Raw genomic sequence first — 19,620 nt, 5'->3', positions numbered from 1 at the left:
CCGGATCGCAGCTCACTGCAAGCTCCGCCTCCCGGGTTTACGCCATTCTCCCGCCTCAGCCTCCCAAGTAGCTGGGACTACAGGCGCCCACCTCGTCGCCCGGCTAGTTTTTTGTATTCTTTAGTAGAGACGGGGTTTCCCCATATTAGCCAGGATGGTCTCGATCTCCTGACCTCGTGATCCGCCCGTCTCGGCCTCCCAAAGTGCTGGGATTACAGGCTTGAACCACTGCGCCCGGCGGCAAGATAATTTCTTAAACGGAAGGACATGTGTGTTGAGGGTGAAAGGCGCTCCAGTACCCAGGACAACAGATAAAAACTCCACAGTGAGGCACATTGAATACTGGGGATTAAGAGAAAATCCTAAGTTTGCTGTGGGCATGGATAGAAAAAAGCAAGTTTCCTATAAGAAATCAGAATGCTACTGGATTTCTCAACAGCGTGTATGGAAGTTTGGAGACAACGGAACAACGCCTTTAAAACCTGGAATGTGCTGTCCAACGAAACCATCACGATCAAGAGGAAGGGTAGGAAAAAAGCATTTTCAGACATGAAAGGTTCTAAAAACTCCCCTCCTACGTGCCTTTTCTGTAGCAGCTATCGGAGGAAGTAGGCCACCATGATAAGGCTGTAAACTTAGGATGGGGTAGGGAAACAGGGAATCTAGAACGAAAGGCAGGTATAAGGACTCCAGCATGATGATGAAAGGAGATACCAAGAAAAGAGGTGGAGCAAAACCAGTGTGAGACCATGCAGACTGGGACAGGTAGCAGAGCCCTGGGAATAGGTTTTTTTTAAAGAATTTGAAATATGTTTGAAATTACCGATAGGGTATTTAGACAGAGAGTACGGGGGTTAATAAGGGATATGGATATAGAATACATTAAGCCTTTTAGAACCATTTGACTTTTTTTTTTTTGAGACAGAGTCTCACTCTGTCTCTCAGGCTAGAGTGTGGTGGTGATCTTGGCACACTGCAACCTCTGCCTCCCAGGTTCAAGCAATTCTCCTGCCTCAGTCTCCTGAGTAGCTGGGATTACAGGATGCACCACCACCCCAAGCGAATTTTGTATTTCGTAGAGACGGGGTTTCACCATGTTGGCCAGACTGGTCTCAAACTCCTAACCTCAGGTGATCCGCCCGCCTCAGCCTCCCAAAGTGCTAGGATTTCAGGCATGAGCCACCACGCCCAGACACCATTTGACTCTTTATATGCATGCAAAGTTCTGATAAATGTAAAAACCAGGCTGGGCATGGAGGCTCACGCCTGTAATCCCAGCACTTTCGGAGGCCGAGGCAAGTGGATCACAAGGTCAGGAGTTCGAGACCAGCCTGGTCAATACGGTGAAACACCGTCTCTACTAAAAATACAAAAATTAACTGGGCGTGGTGGTGGGCGCCTGTAGTCCCAGCTGCTTGGAGGCTGAGGCAAGAGATCGCTTGAATCTGGAAGGCGGAGGTTGCAGTGAGCCAAGAACGCGCCACTGCACTCCAGCCTGGTTGTCAGAGCGAGACTCTATCTCAAGATAAATAATAAATAAATACATACATACATACCAAATTAACGAAAAAGAAAACCTATATTCTTAAAACTTCAAAATGGTCAAACATTAAGATTTTCTCTTTTGAACTGAACTCTATACGGATAAGAAACAGGTTAGAAAATGTTAAAAGGAAAAGAGATAAGACATTCCACAATGAATAGGTTTCTGAGTGGGTCTCTAAACTCAGTGTTGAAGCAGGTCTTAATCTGTCATGTGCTGCAAACCATGATCTACAATATTTGCAGATTATAGTTCAGACTTCTTACAAACCATCTGTCATCCAGGAAGGACATTCAAAATATTCCATTAGATTAGAAGCCAAAAAGAGAAACAACATTTGAATCTCACCTGCCACCTTCTCCTACAGCTGCAATTGCCTCCTGTGCAAGTCGCAGAGCAGTTTCCTGACTATACCAAAACTGGCTCAACTGCTGTAACAGAGAAACGGGTTGATAATATTTTAGAACTGGCATAAGCTTTGTTCTTTCAATTTATACCTACTATACCGGTGGACAGATAGTTTTAAAATTTTTTTCTTTTGAAAATTAATTTTCTTTGAAATTACTTTAAATTAATACAAGCCCTCAACGAATGAATGGAATCCGGGCATTGAGTATCAATGGCTATTAACACCACAAAAGGAGATAACCAGTGTTTTTCCCGATAGAACATACCCCTACCTTCGTATGAGTTTTGCCAAAAAAAATAAAATAGAACTTGAATCTAATTAAGCTTCTAGGTTCAACTAGCAATGAAAAGAATTACAAACCCAGAGGATGGAAGAATGACTTCACTACCACCAGAGAATACAATCAGCACAATCCAGACTGTGCTCCTTGCCCACAGCCTCATCTTACCTTATGCATGTTTCCTGAATTACTTGTTTTCCCTTGGGGCAAGTTTATTTTCATCTTGCTCCTTCTGTTTCATGCTGATTGATGATTTAAAAAAATTTTTAGTGATCTTTAATTATCTATTCATAGTTATAAATTAAACAGTTTAATGGAAGAAGTAGCGTGGTTTTCCTCTGCAATCATACAAACCTGTTTCTCCAACAGGCCTCTCTCTTCCCTGAATGGCAGGCTGGGGGCAGCTAGTTGCATGGGGCATGCCAACTGGGGGTTCTCTGCTTTAAAAATCTGCCCTGTGTGGAAACAACTCAAATGCCCATCAGCTGATGGACGGACAGAAAAAATGTGGTACATCCATACAATGAAATACTACTTGGCCATAAAAAGGAACAGGGTACTGATATACGATACGTGGATGAGCCTTGGAAACATTATACTGAATGAAAGAATCAGACACAAAAGGCCACATACTGTGTGATTCCATTTATATGAAATGTCCAAAGTAGCAAGTCTACAGAGACAGAAAGTGGATTAGTAGTTGCCAGGTGTTGGGAGGATTGGGGAATTAGGAGGTGACAGCTGAAGGACATAGGGTTTCTTTTAGAGGCAATGAAAATGTTCCAAAATTGACTGTGGTGATAGTTGGACCTACCTGTGAATTTACTAAAAACCATTGACTTGCCGGGTATGGTGGCTCACACCTGTAATCCCAGCACTTTGGGAGGCCAAGGCGGGTGGATCACCTGAGACCAGGAGTTCGAGCCAGCCTAGTCAACATGGTGAAACCCTGCTTCTACTAAAAATACAAAATATTAGCCGGGCATGGCGGCACGTTCCTGTAATCCCAGCTACTCGAGAGACTGAGGCAGGAGAATCACTTGAACCCGGGAGGCGGATTACTTGCAGTAAGCCAAGATTGCACCATTGCACTCCAGCCTGGGAGACAGAGTGAGACTCCATCTCAAAAACAAACAAACCATTGACTTCTATGCTTTTAAAAGGTGAATTTATGGTATGTGAATTATATCTTAACAAAACTGAGATCTGCTTAAATAAGGAGAGCTTTACTCAGAGTATGGAGGACTTTTGTGTACTTCCTTCCTGAATGGAGCTGACTTTTTCCTTCTTTCTATGCTATGGTGGAGCTCTGGAGTTATCTTAGATTCTATTCTGTGTTTCTTTCTGGCTTTCCTACCCAAATTAGGGCATCCCAAAGCAGATTCTCCAGTTTGTTTAGTGAAAAATCCTCAGGGATTCAGCCTGGAGGTGGGTACCTCCGATGCTATGTATGCCTTCTGGATATGATCAGAAGGGGAAGATAGCAACTGGCCCAAAGATGTCAGCAGGCCATCCTTTAATTAATCACGCAGAAATGGGCCCATGAGCCACTTTTACCACTTACGTTCACAGGCTCTGAGTTTGGAACCCAGACTCTCTGCTTCTTCTCTGGAAGACAGACTCTCATCTTTGCTCCAGTTCCCAGAGAGGCTGGTAGTTTTCTCTGCTCTTCCACAGACCATCTTACAACCACTTTCTTTCTTTCTTCCAGAAATTTACTGAAATTTCTGTCAATAGAATCCTTTGTTGTTTTTTAACATTGTAATTACTTTTTTTTTTTTTTTTTGAGATGGAGTCTTGCTGTGTCTCCAGACTGGAGTGCGGTGATGCAATCTCTCAGCTCACTGCCACATCCATCTCCCAGATTCAAGCAATTCTCCTGCCTCAGCCTCCTAAGTAGCTGGGATTACAGGTGTGCACCACCACACCCAGCTAATTTTTGTATTTTTAGTAGAGATGAGGTTTCACCATGTTAACCAGGCTGGTCTCAAACTCCTGATCTCAAGTGATCTGACTGCCTTGGCCTCCCGAAGTGCTGGGATTACAAGCGTGAGTCAATGTGCCTGGCCTAATACTTTTATTATTTTTATGTTTAGCTCTTTAATCCACCTTGACTTTAATTTTGTGTATGGATTATAAGGATTGAATTTTTTTTTTTTCCAAATCTAGGATACATCAGGACTCAGTTCATACCTGTCACTTTCTCTGAGTGGGTTTCCTTGACTTCCCCTCCACCTCAAAAGTCTGGGGAGGTGTCCTTGCATTTTGCTCCCCATTTTGCTCCAATCATCACTTTTGTCTTAGAATAGTTTGCTTGAGAGCAAGGGCAGTGTTTTATTTATTGTTATATTACACTTGATGTTTTTTTTTTTGTTTTTTGTATTTTTATTTTACTACGTTCTGGGATACATGTGCAGAAAGTGCAGGTTTGTTGCATAGGTATACACATGCCATAGTGGTTTGGGGCACCAATCAACCCGTCATGTAGGTTTTAAGCCCCACATGCATTAGTTATTTGTCCTAATGCTCTCCCTTCCCTTGACCCCCACCCCGACAGGCCCCGGTGTGTGGTGTTCCCCTCCCTTTGTCCATGCCATGTATTCTCATTGTTCAGTTCCCACTTATGAGTGAGAACAAGTGGTGTTTGGTTTTCTATCCCTGTGTTAGCTTGCTGAGAATTATGGCTTCTAGTTTCTTCCATATCCCTGCAAAGGACATGAACTCATCCTTTTTCATGACTGCATAGTATTCCATGGTGTATATGTGCCACATTTTCTTTATCCAGTCTATCACTGATAGGCATTTGGGTTGGTTCCAAGTCTTTGCTGCTGTAAACAGTGCTGCAATAAACATATGTGTGCATGTGTCTTTATAGCAGAATGACTTATAATCCTTTGGGTGTATACCCAGTAATGAGTCAAATCATATTTCTGGTTCTAGAGCCTTGAGGAATCGCCACACTGTTTTCTACAATGGTTGAACTAATTTACAATCCCACCAACAGTGTAAAAGCATTCCTATTTCTCCACGGCCGTGCCAGCATCCGTTGTTTCTTCACTTTTTAATAATCACCATTCTAACTGGAGTGAGATGGTATCTCATTGTGGTTTTGATTTGCATTTCTCTAATGACCAGTGATATTGAGCTTTTGTTCATATGTTTATTGGTCACATAAATGTCTTCTTTTCTTTTGAGAAGTGTCTGTTCATATCCTTCACCCACTTTTTGATGGGGCTGTTTTTTTTCTTGTAAATTTATGTTCCTTATAGATTCTGGACATTAGACCTTTGTCAGATGAGTAGATTGCAAGAATTTTCTCCCATTCTGTAGGCTGCCTGTTCACTCTGATGATACTTTCTTTTGCTGTGAAGAAGCTCTTTCATTTTAATTAGATCCCATTTATCAATTTTGGCTTTTGTTGCAATTGCTTTTGGTGTTTTAGTCATGAAATCTTTGCCCATGCCTATGTCCTGAATGGTATGGTCTAGGTTTTCTTCTAGGGTTTTATGATTTGGGGTTTTACATTTAAGTCTTTAATCCATCTTCAGTTAATTTTGTATAAGGTATAAGGAAGGGGCCCAGTTTCTCTTTTCTGCATATAGCTAGCCAGTTTTCCCAGCACCATTTATTAAACAGGGAATCCTTTCCCCATTGCTTGTTTTGTCAGGTTTGTCAAAGATCAGATGGCTGTAGATGTGTGGTATTATTTCTGAGATCTCTGTTCCGTTCCATTGGTCTATATATCTGTTTCGGCACCAGTGCCATGCTGTTTTGGTTACTAGCCTTGTAGTATAGTTTGAAGTCAGGTAGTGTGATGCCTCCAGCTTNTTATCAATTTTGGCTTTTGTTGCAATTGCTTTTGGTGTTTTAGTCATGAAATCTTTGCCCATGCCTATGTCCTGAATGGTATGGTCTAGGTTTTCTTCTAGGGTTTTTATGATTTGGGGTTTTACATTTAAGTCTTTAATCCATCTTCAGTTAATTTTTGTATAAGGTATAAGGAAGGGGCCCAGTTTCTCTTTTCTGCATATAGCTAGCCAGTTTTCCCAGCACCATTTATTAAACAGGGAATCCTTTCCCCATTGCTTGTTTTTGTCAGGTTTGTCAAAGATCAGATGGCTGTAGATGTGTGGTATTATTTCTGAGATCTCTGTTCCGTTCCATTGGTCTATATATCTGTTTCGGCACCAGTGCCATGCTGTTTTGGTTACTAGCCTTGTAGTATAGTTTGAAGTCAGGTAGTGTGATGCCTCCAGCTTTGTTCTTTTGCTTAGGATTGTCTTGGCTATATGGGCTCTTTTTTCTTTCCATATGAAATTTAAAATAAGTTTTTCTAATTCTGCAAAGAAAGTCAATGGTAGCTTGATGGAAATAGCATTGAATCTATGAATTACTTTGGGCAGTATGGCCATTTTCACAATATTGATTCTTCCTACCCAAAGGCATGGAATTTTTTTCCATTTGTTTATGTCCTCTCTTATTTTCTTGAGCAGTGGTTTGTAGCTCTCCTTGAAGAGGTCCTTCACGTCCCCTGTAAGTTATATTTCTAGGTATTTTCTTCTCTTTGTAGCAACTGTGACTGGGAGTTCACTCATGATTTGGTTCTCTGCTTGTCTATTATTGGACTTTTAAAAGGTTTATCTGGATGATCTTACTAATATGGAATGGTTCTATAACACTCAAAACAAGGTGGTGGGCCAGGCGCAGTGGCTTACACCTGCAATCTCAGCACTTTGGGAAGCTGAGGTGGGTGGATCACGAGGTCAGGAGTTCAAGACCAGCCTGGTCAAGATGGTGAAACCCTATCTCTACTAAAAATACAAAAATTAGCTGGGCTTGCTGGCGGGTGCCTATAATCTCAGCTACTTGGGTAGGTGAGACAGAGAACTGCGTGAACCCAAATATTTCCAAAGACAAAATGTACATATACATGTGGGTATATGTATTAATTCATATCTACATTTGTCTATCCATTCTTTTTTTTTTTAGATAGAGTCTCGCTCTTGTTACCCAGGCTGAAGTGCAATGGCACAATGTCAGCTCACTGCAACCTCCGCTTCCTGGGTTCAAGTGATTCTCCTGCCTCAGCCTCCCAAGTAGCTGGGATTACAGGTCCATGCCACCATGCCCAGCTATTTTTTGTATTTTTAGTAGAGACGGGGTTTCACCATGTTGGTCAGGCTGGTCTCAAACTCCTGATCTTGTGATCCACCCGCCTCAGCTTCCCAAAGTGCTGGGATTAGAGGCGTGAGCCACTGCGCCTGGCCATGTCTATCCATTCTTATCTACTGGAAAAATGCCTAGCTCTGACCTCTACCTCCGCAAAGGACAGCTGGAAGAAAGCCCCTAGCATACAGAAAATGGAAGGATTTTGAGTTCACTTGATTTGGGAGGTGGCAGACAGTATCTGCTATCATGCACCGTAAGTAGTAAGAGTTGTCTGCTGGGTGACTACTGAACTGCCCTTCTTCCTCACTCCAACACCATCAGGGCACAATGACAGATTTTGGCTCTCCTCATATTATTCCATAAAGATAAAGAGTCCCACTCCTTTTTTAAAGATATTTGAAATACAACCTTATTCTGATTCTAAATGAAAAGGAATAAGAATGACAGTAACAAACAAGATTTCACCACTGAGCACTGTGATGTGACTGTAGCAGTCTTGTATTTGAAACTCAAGAAGGAATCAACTGCATTCCAAAACAGCTAAATATGCAAGTCCAAACAATTTAGGTATTTTTAAAACTGTGACATTCACTTTGAAGCCCATTCATCTCCAGCATCTCACAGATGAAGCACACGTTCCACTTACCTAGATAATAAATGGGCACACATGTTGTACCACTGATATTACACGACAAATAAAACTAGACTTCTGATGCTGGGCTCCAGCTTCATTCTCAAAGGTTATCATCCTCATTAGGGAGATGATGATCTCTGAACAACCTCTATCTAAATTGTGCTCATATTGCACTGATGCTCAGTCCATGACAGCCTCTGATGGGGCAAGGGCAGGTATGGCAACAAACTCTAAGTTAGGGCCTCCAGTGAACTTCCTAGCAAGCCAGAGGAAGAGCTTTTCAAAGTTGTAGTAACTTTTGGCAGAAATGTCATAGTACTGAAGATTCTTCTTTTGGTGGAAGAGAACAGATTTTGCCTTCACTTTCCTGTCCTTTATACCCACTCAGTTGCTGTCAACACAATGGGGATGTTTTCACATACTCATACCAGATGTCTGTGCCAGTCAGGCACATTCTTTTTTCTTTTTTTTTTTTTTTTTTTTTGAGATGGAGTGTCTCTCTGTCACCCAGGCTGGAGTGCAACGGCACGATCTCAGCTCATTGCAACTTCCGCCTCCCGGGTTCAAGAGATTCTTCTGCCTCAGCCTCCCAAGTAGCTGGGATTACAGGCACATGCCACCACGCCTAGCTAAGTTTTGTATTTTTGTAGAGACGGGGTTTCACCATGTTGGTCAGGCTGGTCTTAAACTCCTGACCTCAGGTGATCCGCCCACCTCGGCCTCCCAAAGTGCTGGGATTACAGGCGAGAGCCACCAGAGGATCTCGGCACATTCTTGAAAGTTACTCTCGATGTCACATCAAACATTATAATGGCATGCTGGGCTAGGATGTAATAGCCATCTCTCACTCCACCAAATTTCTTCTGGCCAACCATATCCCATACAAAGAATGGGTCCTGTTGGTGTGCAACACAAGGCAATGAACCTCAATACCCAAGGTAGCTACGTACGTCTCAAATTCACCAACTGACATTTCAAAAATGTAGTTTTTCCAATACCAACATCACCAACCAATATAAGCTTGAACTGGACTTGGGACTCCCCTTGGGTAATCATGATGTTCCTTCCAGAAGCGTCTTTCTGCCTGTCCAACTGAGGAGAATCCTGCTCTTAATATGTTACATGAATGTGGCTTTAAAAGTCAAAAGCACTACTAGGCTTATCAAGAAAAACAATAGTCTTGTATTCCATGACCCCCTGCCATTGAGCCTCACTCCTCAAAAGCAACCATTTTCAACTCTTGGCTCTTTCTCTGATCATCTATCCCCACATCTCTAAATACTATGCTTTAAATGCTATCCCTTGATAATCCATCATATATACACTAGGTATTTATTATGATAGATGAGGATTTTGCCCTCTCATACACATCATTTGCCTTTCCTTCACCCTCCCATTATGGTATTTATTTAATTTTTTGAGCCAGAGTCTCATTCTGTCGCCCAGGCTGGAATGCAGTGGCACGATCTCGGCTCACTGCAACCTCTGCTTCCCAGGCTCAAGTGATCCTCCCACCTCAGCCTCCCAAGTAGCTGGGACTACAGGCACACACCACCATACCTGGTTAATTTTTGTATTTTGAGTAGACATGGGATTTGCCATGTTGGCCAGGAGGGTCTCAAACTCCTGACCTCAGGAGATCTACCCCGCTAGGCCTCCTGAAGTGGTGCAATTACAGGCGTGAGCCACCGTGCCCAGCCCCAATGTAGTTTTAAAGCAAGTTTTGATTAGTTAGCATTAAGTGTCAGTGTTCATTATTGAGCCAAGTGGCATACTATAATAGCATTTTTTTTTCAGTAGAATTCCTTTTTGTTTTTCTTAGAGTAAGTAAATGCACGACTGTTTCATTTGCTTGGTTAGTTTGTATTCATCCCTAATTCTTCTAATATCCTCTATTGGCCTTTCAATAAAATTTTCTACATATTGGATATCCTATCACTTTTATTTTTTCCCCTGAAGATCTCTGTCCTGGAACACGCCACCCTCCTACTACAACCTAGATTGGCTGCTCTCCAGACTTGCAGCACAAGTGTTACACTGGGACATTCTGTGTCACCATCATCCTGGGAATTCCCTCTCCTACTATATGCATCAGATTTTCTATTCCTTGGAGCTCAAGTCTTCTTTCTTTTCACTTGCAGCAAACCCTCCTGCAGCTCTTGAGAAGTACACAAGAGGGAATGTAAATGAGACTTCACATATCTAAAATATTTTGATTTTATCTTCACACAAGTAATAGTGTAGCTGGGTATAGAATTGTAGGCTATAGTTGCATGTGGCAGTATGTGTATAATCCCAGCTACTCAGGAAGCTGAGTTTGCTTGAGCCCAGGAGTTTGAGACTAGCCTGGGCAACATAGTGAGACTCCACTTCAAAAAAGAGAGAGGGAGAGGGAGAGGGATTCTAGGGCGAACACAATTTTCACTCAAAATATTGAAGGCATCGTTCTATTTTTAAAAGTTTCTAGTAAAGCTTTTGAGAAGTGCAACGTAACTCATAGTCTGAAGACTTTGTAGGAGACCTGTTTTTATTCTGGAAGGTTCTAGGATGTTCTTTGTCATCTGTATCCAGAATTTTCATAATCATGATAATCATGTGTCTTAATGAGGGTCTTCGGTTCTGGGAAATTTCTAATATTCTTTAAAGCTTTCTTTCCCTCTTCATTTTTTGTTCTGTTTTTCTGGAATCTTATTTGTTGAATATTGAGCCTCCTGGATTTATGCTAGTTTTCCAATGTCTTCTTTCCTATTTGTACATATTTATGGTGTACATGTGATATTTTGTTACATGCATAGAATGTGTAATGATCAAGTCAGGGTATTTACGGTATCTATCACCTTGAGTATTTATCATGTGTTGGGAACATTTCAAGTCCTCTCTGCTAGCTATATTGCAATATACAATACACTGTTGTTAACTGTAGTCCCCCTACTCTGCTATAGAACATCAGATCTTATTCCTTCTATTTAACTATATGTTTGTACTCATTTACCAATCTCTTTTCATCACCCCTACCCCACCTTCTGAGCCTCTGGTATCTATCATTCTATTCTCTATCTCCATGACATCAACATTTTTAGCCTCCACATGTAAGAACATGCAATATTTGTCTTTCTGTGCCTCGCTTATTTCACTTAACATAATGACCTCCAGTTCCATCCACATTGTTGCAAATGACATAACTGCACTATTTTTTTTATGGCTAAACAGTATTCCATTGTGTATAAATATCACATTTTCTTTATCCATTAATTTGTTGATGGACAGGTTGATTCCTATCCTTGTTATTGTGAACAGTGCTGCAAGAAACATGAGGAGCAGGTAACTTTTTGATATACTAATTTCTTTTCCTTTGAATAAATATTCAGCAGTGAGACTGCTAGGTCATATGGTAGTTCTGGTTTTGGTTTTTTGAGAAATCACCATACTGTTTTCCATAGTAGCTATACTAATTTACATTCCCACCAACAGTGTATAAGAGCTCCCTTTCCTCCACACCCTTACCAGTATCTGTTATTTTAAATCTTTTTAATAATAGCCATTCTGGGGTAACATTACATCTCACTGTGGTTTTGATTTGCATTACCCTAATGATTAGTAATGTTGAGTCTTTCCTCATATGCCAGTTGGCCATTTGTATGTCTTCTTTTGAGAAATGTCTATTCAGGTCCTTTGCTCATTTTAATGGGATTATTTGGTTTTGAAATTTTGGTTGAGTTTCTTATATATTCTAGATACGAGTCCCTTGTCAGATGAATAGTTTTCAAATATTTTATACATCTCAATGTGTTGCCTCTCCATTCTGCTGATTGTTTTCTTTGCTGTGTAGAAGCATTTAAATTTCATAGAGTCCCATTTGTCTATTTTGGTTTCTTGTGCTTTTGAGGTCTTAGCCATGAAATCTTTGCCTAGACCAATGTTCTAAAGTGTGTCCCCTATGTTTTCTTCTAGAAGTTTTATAGTTTCAGGCCATATGCTTAAGTCTAATCCATCTTGAGTTGACTTTTGCATATGGTGAGCGATAGGGGTCCTGTTTCATTCTTCTGCATATGGGTATCTAATATTTCTAGCACCATTTATTGAAGAGGTGTCCTTTCCCCAATGTATGTTCTTGGCACCTCTGTCAAAAATCAGTTGGCTATAGATACGTGGATTAATTTCTGGGTTCTCTATTCTGTTCCATTGGTCTATGTGTCTGTTGTAATACCAATACTATACTGTTTTGGTTACTATAGCCTTGTAGCATCAGTTGAACTCAGGTAGTGTGATGCCTCCACCCTCGTTCTATTTGCTCAGGATTGCTTTGGCCATTCAGGCTGTTTTTTGGTTCCATAGAAATTTCAGGACTTTTTTTTTTCTGTGAAAAATGACATTAGTATTGATAGGGATTGTACTGGATATATACATTGTTTTGGGTATAATCATTTTAACTGTGATTATTCTTTTGATCTGTGAGCATGGGATATCTTTCCATTTGTTGGTGTCTTCAATTTCTTTCCTCAGAGTTTTGTAGTCTTCCTTGTAGACACCTTTCACCTCCTTGGTTAAATTTATTACTAGGTAGTTCTTTTTTTTGTAGCTATTGTAAATGGGATTGCCTTCTCGATTTCTTTTTCGGCTAGTTCATTACTGGTGTATGGAAATGCTACTGATTTTTGTATGTTGATTTTGTATGCTGCAACTTTACTGAACTTATACGATCTAAAAGTTTTTTCCTAGAGTCTTTAGGTTTCTCTAAGTGTAAGATCATGTCATCTATAAAGAGGGACAATTTGATTTCCTCTTTTCCAATTTAGATGCTTTTTCTTTCTTTTTCTTGCCTGATTGTCCTAGTTAGGACTTCTAGTACTATGTTAAATAGCAGTGGTGGAAGTGGGCATGCTTATCTTATTCCTGATCTTAGAGGAAAGGCTTTCAGCTTTTCCCCATTCAGTATGATGTTAACCGTGGGTTTATCATATATAGCCTTTACTATGATGAGGTATGCTCCTTTATGCCTAGTTTGTTGAGAGTTTTCATCACGAAGATGTTGAATTTTTTAAAATGCTTTTTCTGCAGCTATTGAGATGATCATATAATATTTCTCCTTCAGTCTGTCGATGTGAGGTATTATGTTTATTGATTTGCAGGTGTTGAATCTTCCTTGAATCTCCAGGATAAATCCCACTTGATCATGGTGTAATATTTTTTTGAGGTACTATTGGATTCTATTACTATATTTTGTTGAGGATTTTTGTGTCTATATTCATCTGGGATACTGGCCTGTAATTTTCTTTATTTCTTACATTAGTGTCTGGTTTTGGTGTCAGGATAATGCTAGCCTCATAGAATGAATTAGGGAGAATTCTCTCCACTTCAAACTTCTGGAATAATTTAAAGATAATTGGTATGAATATTCTTTTTAAGTTTGGTAGAATTCAGCGGTAAAGTCATCTGGTCCTGGACTTCAGTTGTAATGTCTCCTTTATTTCTGATTTATTTTTGTCTATTGTCTTTTTTCTTGGTTAGTCTAGCCAGTAGTTTATTAGTTTTGTCTATGTTTTCAAAAGCCAATTTTCATTGATCCATTGATTTTTTTTTTTATTCTGCATTTTGTTTAGTTCTGTCTGCTCTTTATTATTTCTTTCCTTCTACACATTTTGGGACTGGTTTGTTCTTGCTTTTCTAGTTTCTTAAGGTGCACTGTTAGATTATTTATTTGAACTCTTCCTACTTTCTAGACGTAGACTTTTATTGCTATAAACTTCACTCTTAGCACTATTTTTGCTGTATTCCATAGATTTTGGTATGTCGTGCTTTGATTTTCCATTGTTTCAAGAAATTTTTTGACTTCCTCTTTAATTTCATCCCTGACCTAATGATCATTCAGGAGCATATTTAAATTCCCTGTATTTTTAAGTTTCCAAAGTTTCTCCTGTTATTGATTTCTAGTTTTATTCTGTTATGAACTGAGAAGATATCTGACATTTCAATTTTTCAAAAATAGTTGAGACTTGTTTTCTGTCCAAACATAACCACATGGAACTGGAGAATGTTCCATGTGGTGATGAGAAGAATGCATATTCTTTAGCTGCTGGATGCTATGTTCTGCAAACATCTCTTAAGTCCATTGGTCTAAAGTGCAGTTTAAATACAATGTTTCTTTGTTAATTTTTTATGTAGATGATCTATCTAATGTTGGAGTATCCAGCTATTACTGTATTCGTGTCTATCTCTCTTTTTAGATGTAATAAGATCTGCTTCATACATCAGGTGCTCCAGTGTTGGGTCCATATATGTTTAGAATCATTATTTAGTGAAATGATCGCTTTATAATTATATAACAACCTTGTTTCTTTGTACTGTTTTTGACTTAAAATCTGCTTTATCTGATATAAGCACAGCTAGTTCTGCTTATTTTTGGTTTTTTGGTTTCCTTGTGCATGGAATATCTTTTTTTCCATCCCTTTACTTTCAGTCTGTATGTCTTTACAGGTGAGATGAGTTTCTTGTAGGCAGCATATAGGTGGATCAAGTTTTTTTACTTTAAATCTGTTCAGGCAGTCTCTATCTTCTAAGAGGAAAGTGTAATCCATTTAACATTCAAGGCTGTTGACATGCGAGGGCTTATTCCTATCATTTTATTAATTTATTTCTGGTTGTCTTGTATATTCTTTGTTTCTTTCTTTCGTTCTTATTGTTTATCATTATGGTTTGGTGGTTTTCTGTGTTTGCTTTACCAGTGGATTTTATACGTTAGTGTATTTCCATGATGGTAGATTTCATCCTTTTGCTTATGCTAAAGGATGCGTAGGACTCCTTTAAGTATTTCTTGTAGGGCTGGTCTAGAGGTGATGAATTTCCTCAGCTTTTACTTGTCTCAAGGGAGTCTTGATTTCTCTTTCATTTATGAAGAATAATTTTGCTGGGTATAGAATCTTTTGCTGGCAGTTTTTTTTTCTTTCAATACTTTGAATATACCACCCCATTCTCTCCTGGAATATAAGATTTCTGCTGAGAATATGCGGTTAGTCTGATGAAGTTTCCCTTATAAGTGACTAGTCACTTTTGTCTTGCTATTTTTAGAATTATCTCTTTTGCTTTTGACTTCTGACAGTTTGACAATAATGGGCCACAAAGAAGACTTTTTTGAATTTAATCTGTTTGGGAATCTCTAAGCTTCCTGTATCTGGATGTGTAAATCTCCTGCTAGACTTGGGAAGTTTTAATCTATTATTCCATGAAATAGGTTTTCTATCCCTTTTGTCTTCTCTTTGCCTTCTGGGACACTGAAACTATTTAAAAAGCCAGGCGTGGTAGCTCCTGCCTGTAATCCCAGCACTTTGGGAGGCCAAGGCAGGCAGATCATTTCAAGAACAGCCTGGCCAACATGGTAAAACCCTGTCTCTACCAAAAATACAAAAAAATTAGCCAGGTGTAGTGGCTCATGCCTGTAGGCATAGTAACTGCTTGAACCCGGGAGGCAGAGGTTGCAGTGAGCCGAGATCGCACCACTGCACTGCACTCGCCTGGGCGACAGAGTGGGACTCTGCCTTGGAAAAAAAGAGAATTAAAGAAAAAACTGGCCACTTATGGTGTCCCTTACGTCATGTAGGGGAAGATGGAGCCAGGCTAAGCAGGCCTTTTCTCAGGATTCCTGGTGGGAACAGCAGTAGCTGTGCTATTCTTAGGGAGGGTGGTGTGGCTTTCAGTGGCAGCAGCATGAACAGGAGGTTGGGAAGTGCACACTTTGGCCCTAGTCATGGCTATAAGCAGGGTAGCCTTTCCTAAGAGTACTTTTAATTGTGCAGTGGTCCTGCTACTACAGGCACTTCAGGCTCACACTTCAGCCCTGGTGGCAGCAGACCACAGCAGCCCCAGCTGAGTCTGGGGGAAGTCAATGGGGCTCCAGAGATGTGGAGACGCAGGGGCTGCTGGGTGTCATGGCAGGACGCAGTCTTGTGGGAGCTGGGCTCTCAAAATGGTGCCTTGTGTGGGACTTGGCATGTGTTCCCTTACTGGAGTAATGCTATCACATGGTCTCCAGGCAGTTTCCTATGTTTGTATCAGGGCCACCTGTATGGGTCAAAAGGGCTCTTCTGTGGCTAGAACTGCAGAATCCATGGTGGGAATATAAACTGCTAGAAGTCACTCACTTAGCCTTTCCCCACACTGGGGAGCCGCTCTAGGCTCCTAATTGATCCCTGTCAAGCAGGCTGCCTTGCTTCCTCTCCTTCCTCACCTTAGGTGTTTCCTGTCACTTCTCTGTTGAATTCCAGCATTCTCTCTAAGGTAATCTATTTGAAGTGAGATTATTGGCTCACTATTTTGGATCTTATTTGTGGAGGAGGCAAGTACCCAATACCTCTAGTCAGACATCATGGTTAAATTTTGTCTGTCGATTTTTGTGTTTTCTACATTTCCTCAATTTTATAATCAAACCAAAGTTTCAAAATTAGAAAAGGTGTTAATTCTAAGTAGTGGGATTAGCACTAGTTTTCATAACTAGAAAAAAAGTACATAGTATTTTAAAAATTAAGAAGAAGGAAAAAAGAAAAAGACCACCTCAAGAATAATGCAGTACTTCAAATTTCTTATATTTGTTATTTATAGAAGCATCAAGCTAGAAGGTAAACAGACATAAAGAAGGGAAACAGTAAGAAAGAGGCTTTAGAATAAGTGGAACATGTAGAATAAATGGAAAGAAACATGTTTATCACAGTTTCAAACAGGGTAAATAGGAAAAGCTTATTTAACTTAGAGATCCAAACAGGACACAAAAATGTAAAAGACTATAAAAAAATGATAAGCATACAGAATCTTCCTTCCAGCTGCAAAGTGTTGAAGATATACCTATTATCAAGGAGTAGTCACAGACAAACTTCAAGCCTTGTCTGTTTCTCAACTATTTCCTTAAAAAAAAAAAATTGCCAGGCGCGGTGGCTCAAGCCTGTAATCCCAGCACTTTGGGAGGCTGAGACAGGTGGATCACGAGGTCAGGAGATCGAGACCATCCTGGCTAACACGGTGAAACCCCGTCTCTACTAAAAAAAATACAAAAAATTAGGCAGGTGAGGTGGCAGGCGCCTGTAGTCCCAGCTGCTCGGGAGGCTGAGGCAGGAGAATGGTGTGAACCCGGGAGGCAGAGCTTTCAGTGAGCTGAGACCCAGCCACTGCACTCCAGCCTGGGGGCGAAAAAGAAAGCCCATAACAAAAAAAAAAAAAAAAAAAAAAAAAAATTATAGGTTCCTGGTCATGTTAGGAGTTTCCTTCAACTCATTTTTTTCTAATCCCTATTGTAATTCAGATGATAAAAATATAATTGAAATACATATTATACACCAGAAACTATTCATATCTTCTTTAAATTTCCTTTTCATCAATTTTTCAATACATGTTTAATTCCCCAATTTCTAGCAATGATAATATTTTCTCTTTCCAACAGGATTTCTGGGGTCCATAAAAACCAGTAGGTGTATCTGTATCCAAAAATGAAGAATTTTGTGTTGGACATAATAAGGAATTATTGACAGAGGCAGACAAATGCCTAGGCAGATGGGGTGGGTCCCCAGTAAAAACCCCACCTCCAAGACAAAGACAGTTTAAAGCCTGAAAGCCAAGCCACAAGTTAAATCCTTGGATCAGACTGAGAACTTGCCTTCCCGTTTGCACACTTTCTTCTGATTGTTCTCTACCCTTTACCTATTTTACATATACTTACCCTTTCCTACTTGTTTTTTCTACACTGTTGTGCCCACCTTTGAGTGGTGCCTTCACCTTCACCTTTTTTGCATACTCACAAACCAATCAGCACACAGTCCCCATTCTGAGTCCATAAAGGCCCCAGACCCAACCACAAGGCGTAACCATCCCCAACCCTGTGTCCCATCTCTGCTGAAAGCAGTTTTCATCACTCATTAAAATTCTTCCCCACCCTCTTCATTCTCCAGTGTCCCTCATATCCTCATTCTTCTTGGACATAGTACAAGAGCTTGGGAACCGCTGAACGTAGGTACGAGCTATAACACAGCCAAGCTGGGGCACACCAGCATGGCCGAGCAAGGCCTGGGTGGGGTATTGCCAGCCGAGGGTCCCCAGCTTGCAAAGTGACCAAGCAGAAAAATCCTGCATCATTATCTCCTTATCTGAAAAACCCCATCTTCTGATCACCAACCAGCCTGATAGTCAGAATCAAGAACAGCTGTTCAAGAAAAGCTGTTAAACTGTTCTAAAATGTTCACTAACTGCTTTCTGTGTTAGCTCCCCATAGAGAAGTTCAGATCCCAAACGACAGGTGACAGAGATTCCGGTTTTAGGTGAGACAAACACTGGACTAATGCACAGAGTAGGTTTCATATCAATACTTCCTGATGGCTGTGAAATGCCATTTACTTACCCAATTCTCTTCTATTATTCCAATGTTATATTTATCATCCTCGCCTAGGTCAATTTGTTGTTTTTGCTCAGCATAAAATTCCTGGAGAGCTGCTAAGGCGTGGGCAGAAAGCTGGGGTGTCTCGTCATCTTCCAAATCACTCATTTCACAAGTTGTTTATAACCTGCAGATCGAGAAATAAACATTCTATGCAGATTTTGTTTCCCCTTCCCATCCAGAAATGATTTTTTAAAAATTTTATTTAACAGCAAGGATCCAAACTGAAGTGAGTTTTATACAAGTAAACCAAAAATGAAATTCTAAGCCCCCCAGCCAACTGAATAAATCCCTCTTCTGGGGCCAAGTAAACCTGAAAAACCAGGCCACGGTGGAAGGACATGTCTCATTATACTCTCCTTCCTCTGGAATTCAGACACAACTGACCAGTATTAACATTAAAACGGAGATCTAAAGAGTGACAAAACAGACTTTGTAACAATAAGATATCAAATTCCAATCTGACTCTAGTATAGCACACACAACAGATAAGAGGCCCCAAAAGAAGTTGAAGTATTTTATCCCCAATATCCCCAAATATATTTTCTGATTTTTATTTTTTTGAGACAGAGTCTCGCTCTATCACCCAGGCTGGAGTGCAGTGGCCCAATCTTGGCTCACTGTAAGCTCCGCCTCCCGGGTTCACGCCATTCTCCTGCCTCAGCCTCCCAAGTAGCTGGGACTATAGGTGCCTGCCACCACATCCGGCTACTTTTTTGTATTTTTAGTAGAGACGGGATTTCACCATGTTAGCCAGGATGGTCTCGATCTGCTGACCTCGTGATCTGCCTGCCTCAGCCTCCCAAAGTGCTGGGATTATAGGTGTGAGCCACTGCACCCGACCTTTTGACATATTTTGAAATGGCCCTAAAAAGTTGTCTCATGTGGAGAAAATCTACATACTATAGAGAAGCCCCTTCTCTTTCCAGGTCTTCTCCGGACCCAGGAGAGATTAAGAGTCTGACACCTTTTTCGGTCTGATAGAGGCATTTAGCATCGCTTCTCGCTGAAGCCTGCTGCTTGCAGGCTTCATCTACAGAATAATAAGAACCTTGGTCTCCAGAACCCTTTATCTTAATCCAGACACTCCTTTCCATTGATTCCAAGATAATAACTTAACTCTTTCAACCAACTGCCAATCAAAAAATTCTTTTTTTTTTTTTTTTTTTTTTTT

The 19,620-nt window shown here is 40.5% G+C and overlaps 1 protein-coding gene and 1 pseudogene across 1 annotated transcript in view; both read right to left on the bottom strand.

Moving 5' to 3' along the window:
* The window catches only part of EEF1AKMT1 (EEF1A lysine methyltransferase 1), a 46,684-nt gene that overhangs the window by 8,348 nt on the left and 18,716 nt on the right, over window positions 1-19,620 (bottom strand). The window contains exons 2-3 of the mRNA XM_017859206.1: window positions 18,411-18,573; window positions 1,892-1,974 (exon numbers count right to left, since the gene is read on the bottom strand). Of these exons, the coding sequence (XP_017714695.1) occupies window positions 1,892-1,974; window positions 18,411-18,554 (227 nt within the window). The 5' untranslated portion in view covers window positions 18,555-18,573. The remainder of the gene's footprint in view (window positions 1-1,891; window positions 1,975-18,410; window positions 18,574-19,620) is intronic.
* LOC108519816 (GTP-binding nuclear protein Ran-like) lies at window positions 7,917-15,625 on the bottom strand (annotated as a pseudogene).

Source organism: Rhinopithecus bieti, unplaced genomic scaffold, assembly GCF_001698545.2.
Source record: "Rhinopithecus bieti isolate Rb0 unplaced genomic scaffold, ASM169854v2 scaffold_3057, whole genome shotgun sequence".
Classification (NCBI taxonomy): Eukaryota; Metazoa; Chordata; class Mammalia; order Primates; family Cercopithecidae; genus Rhinopithecus; species Rhinopithecus bieti.
The sequence above is the reverse complement of the archived record's forward strand: the minus strand, read 5'-3'. Positions and strand labels throughout refer to the sequence as shown.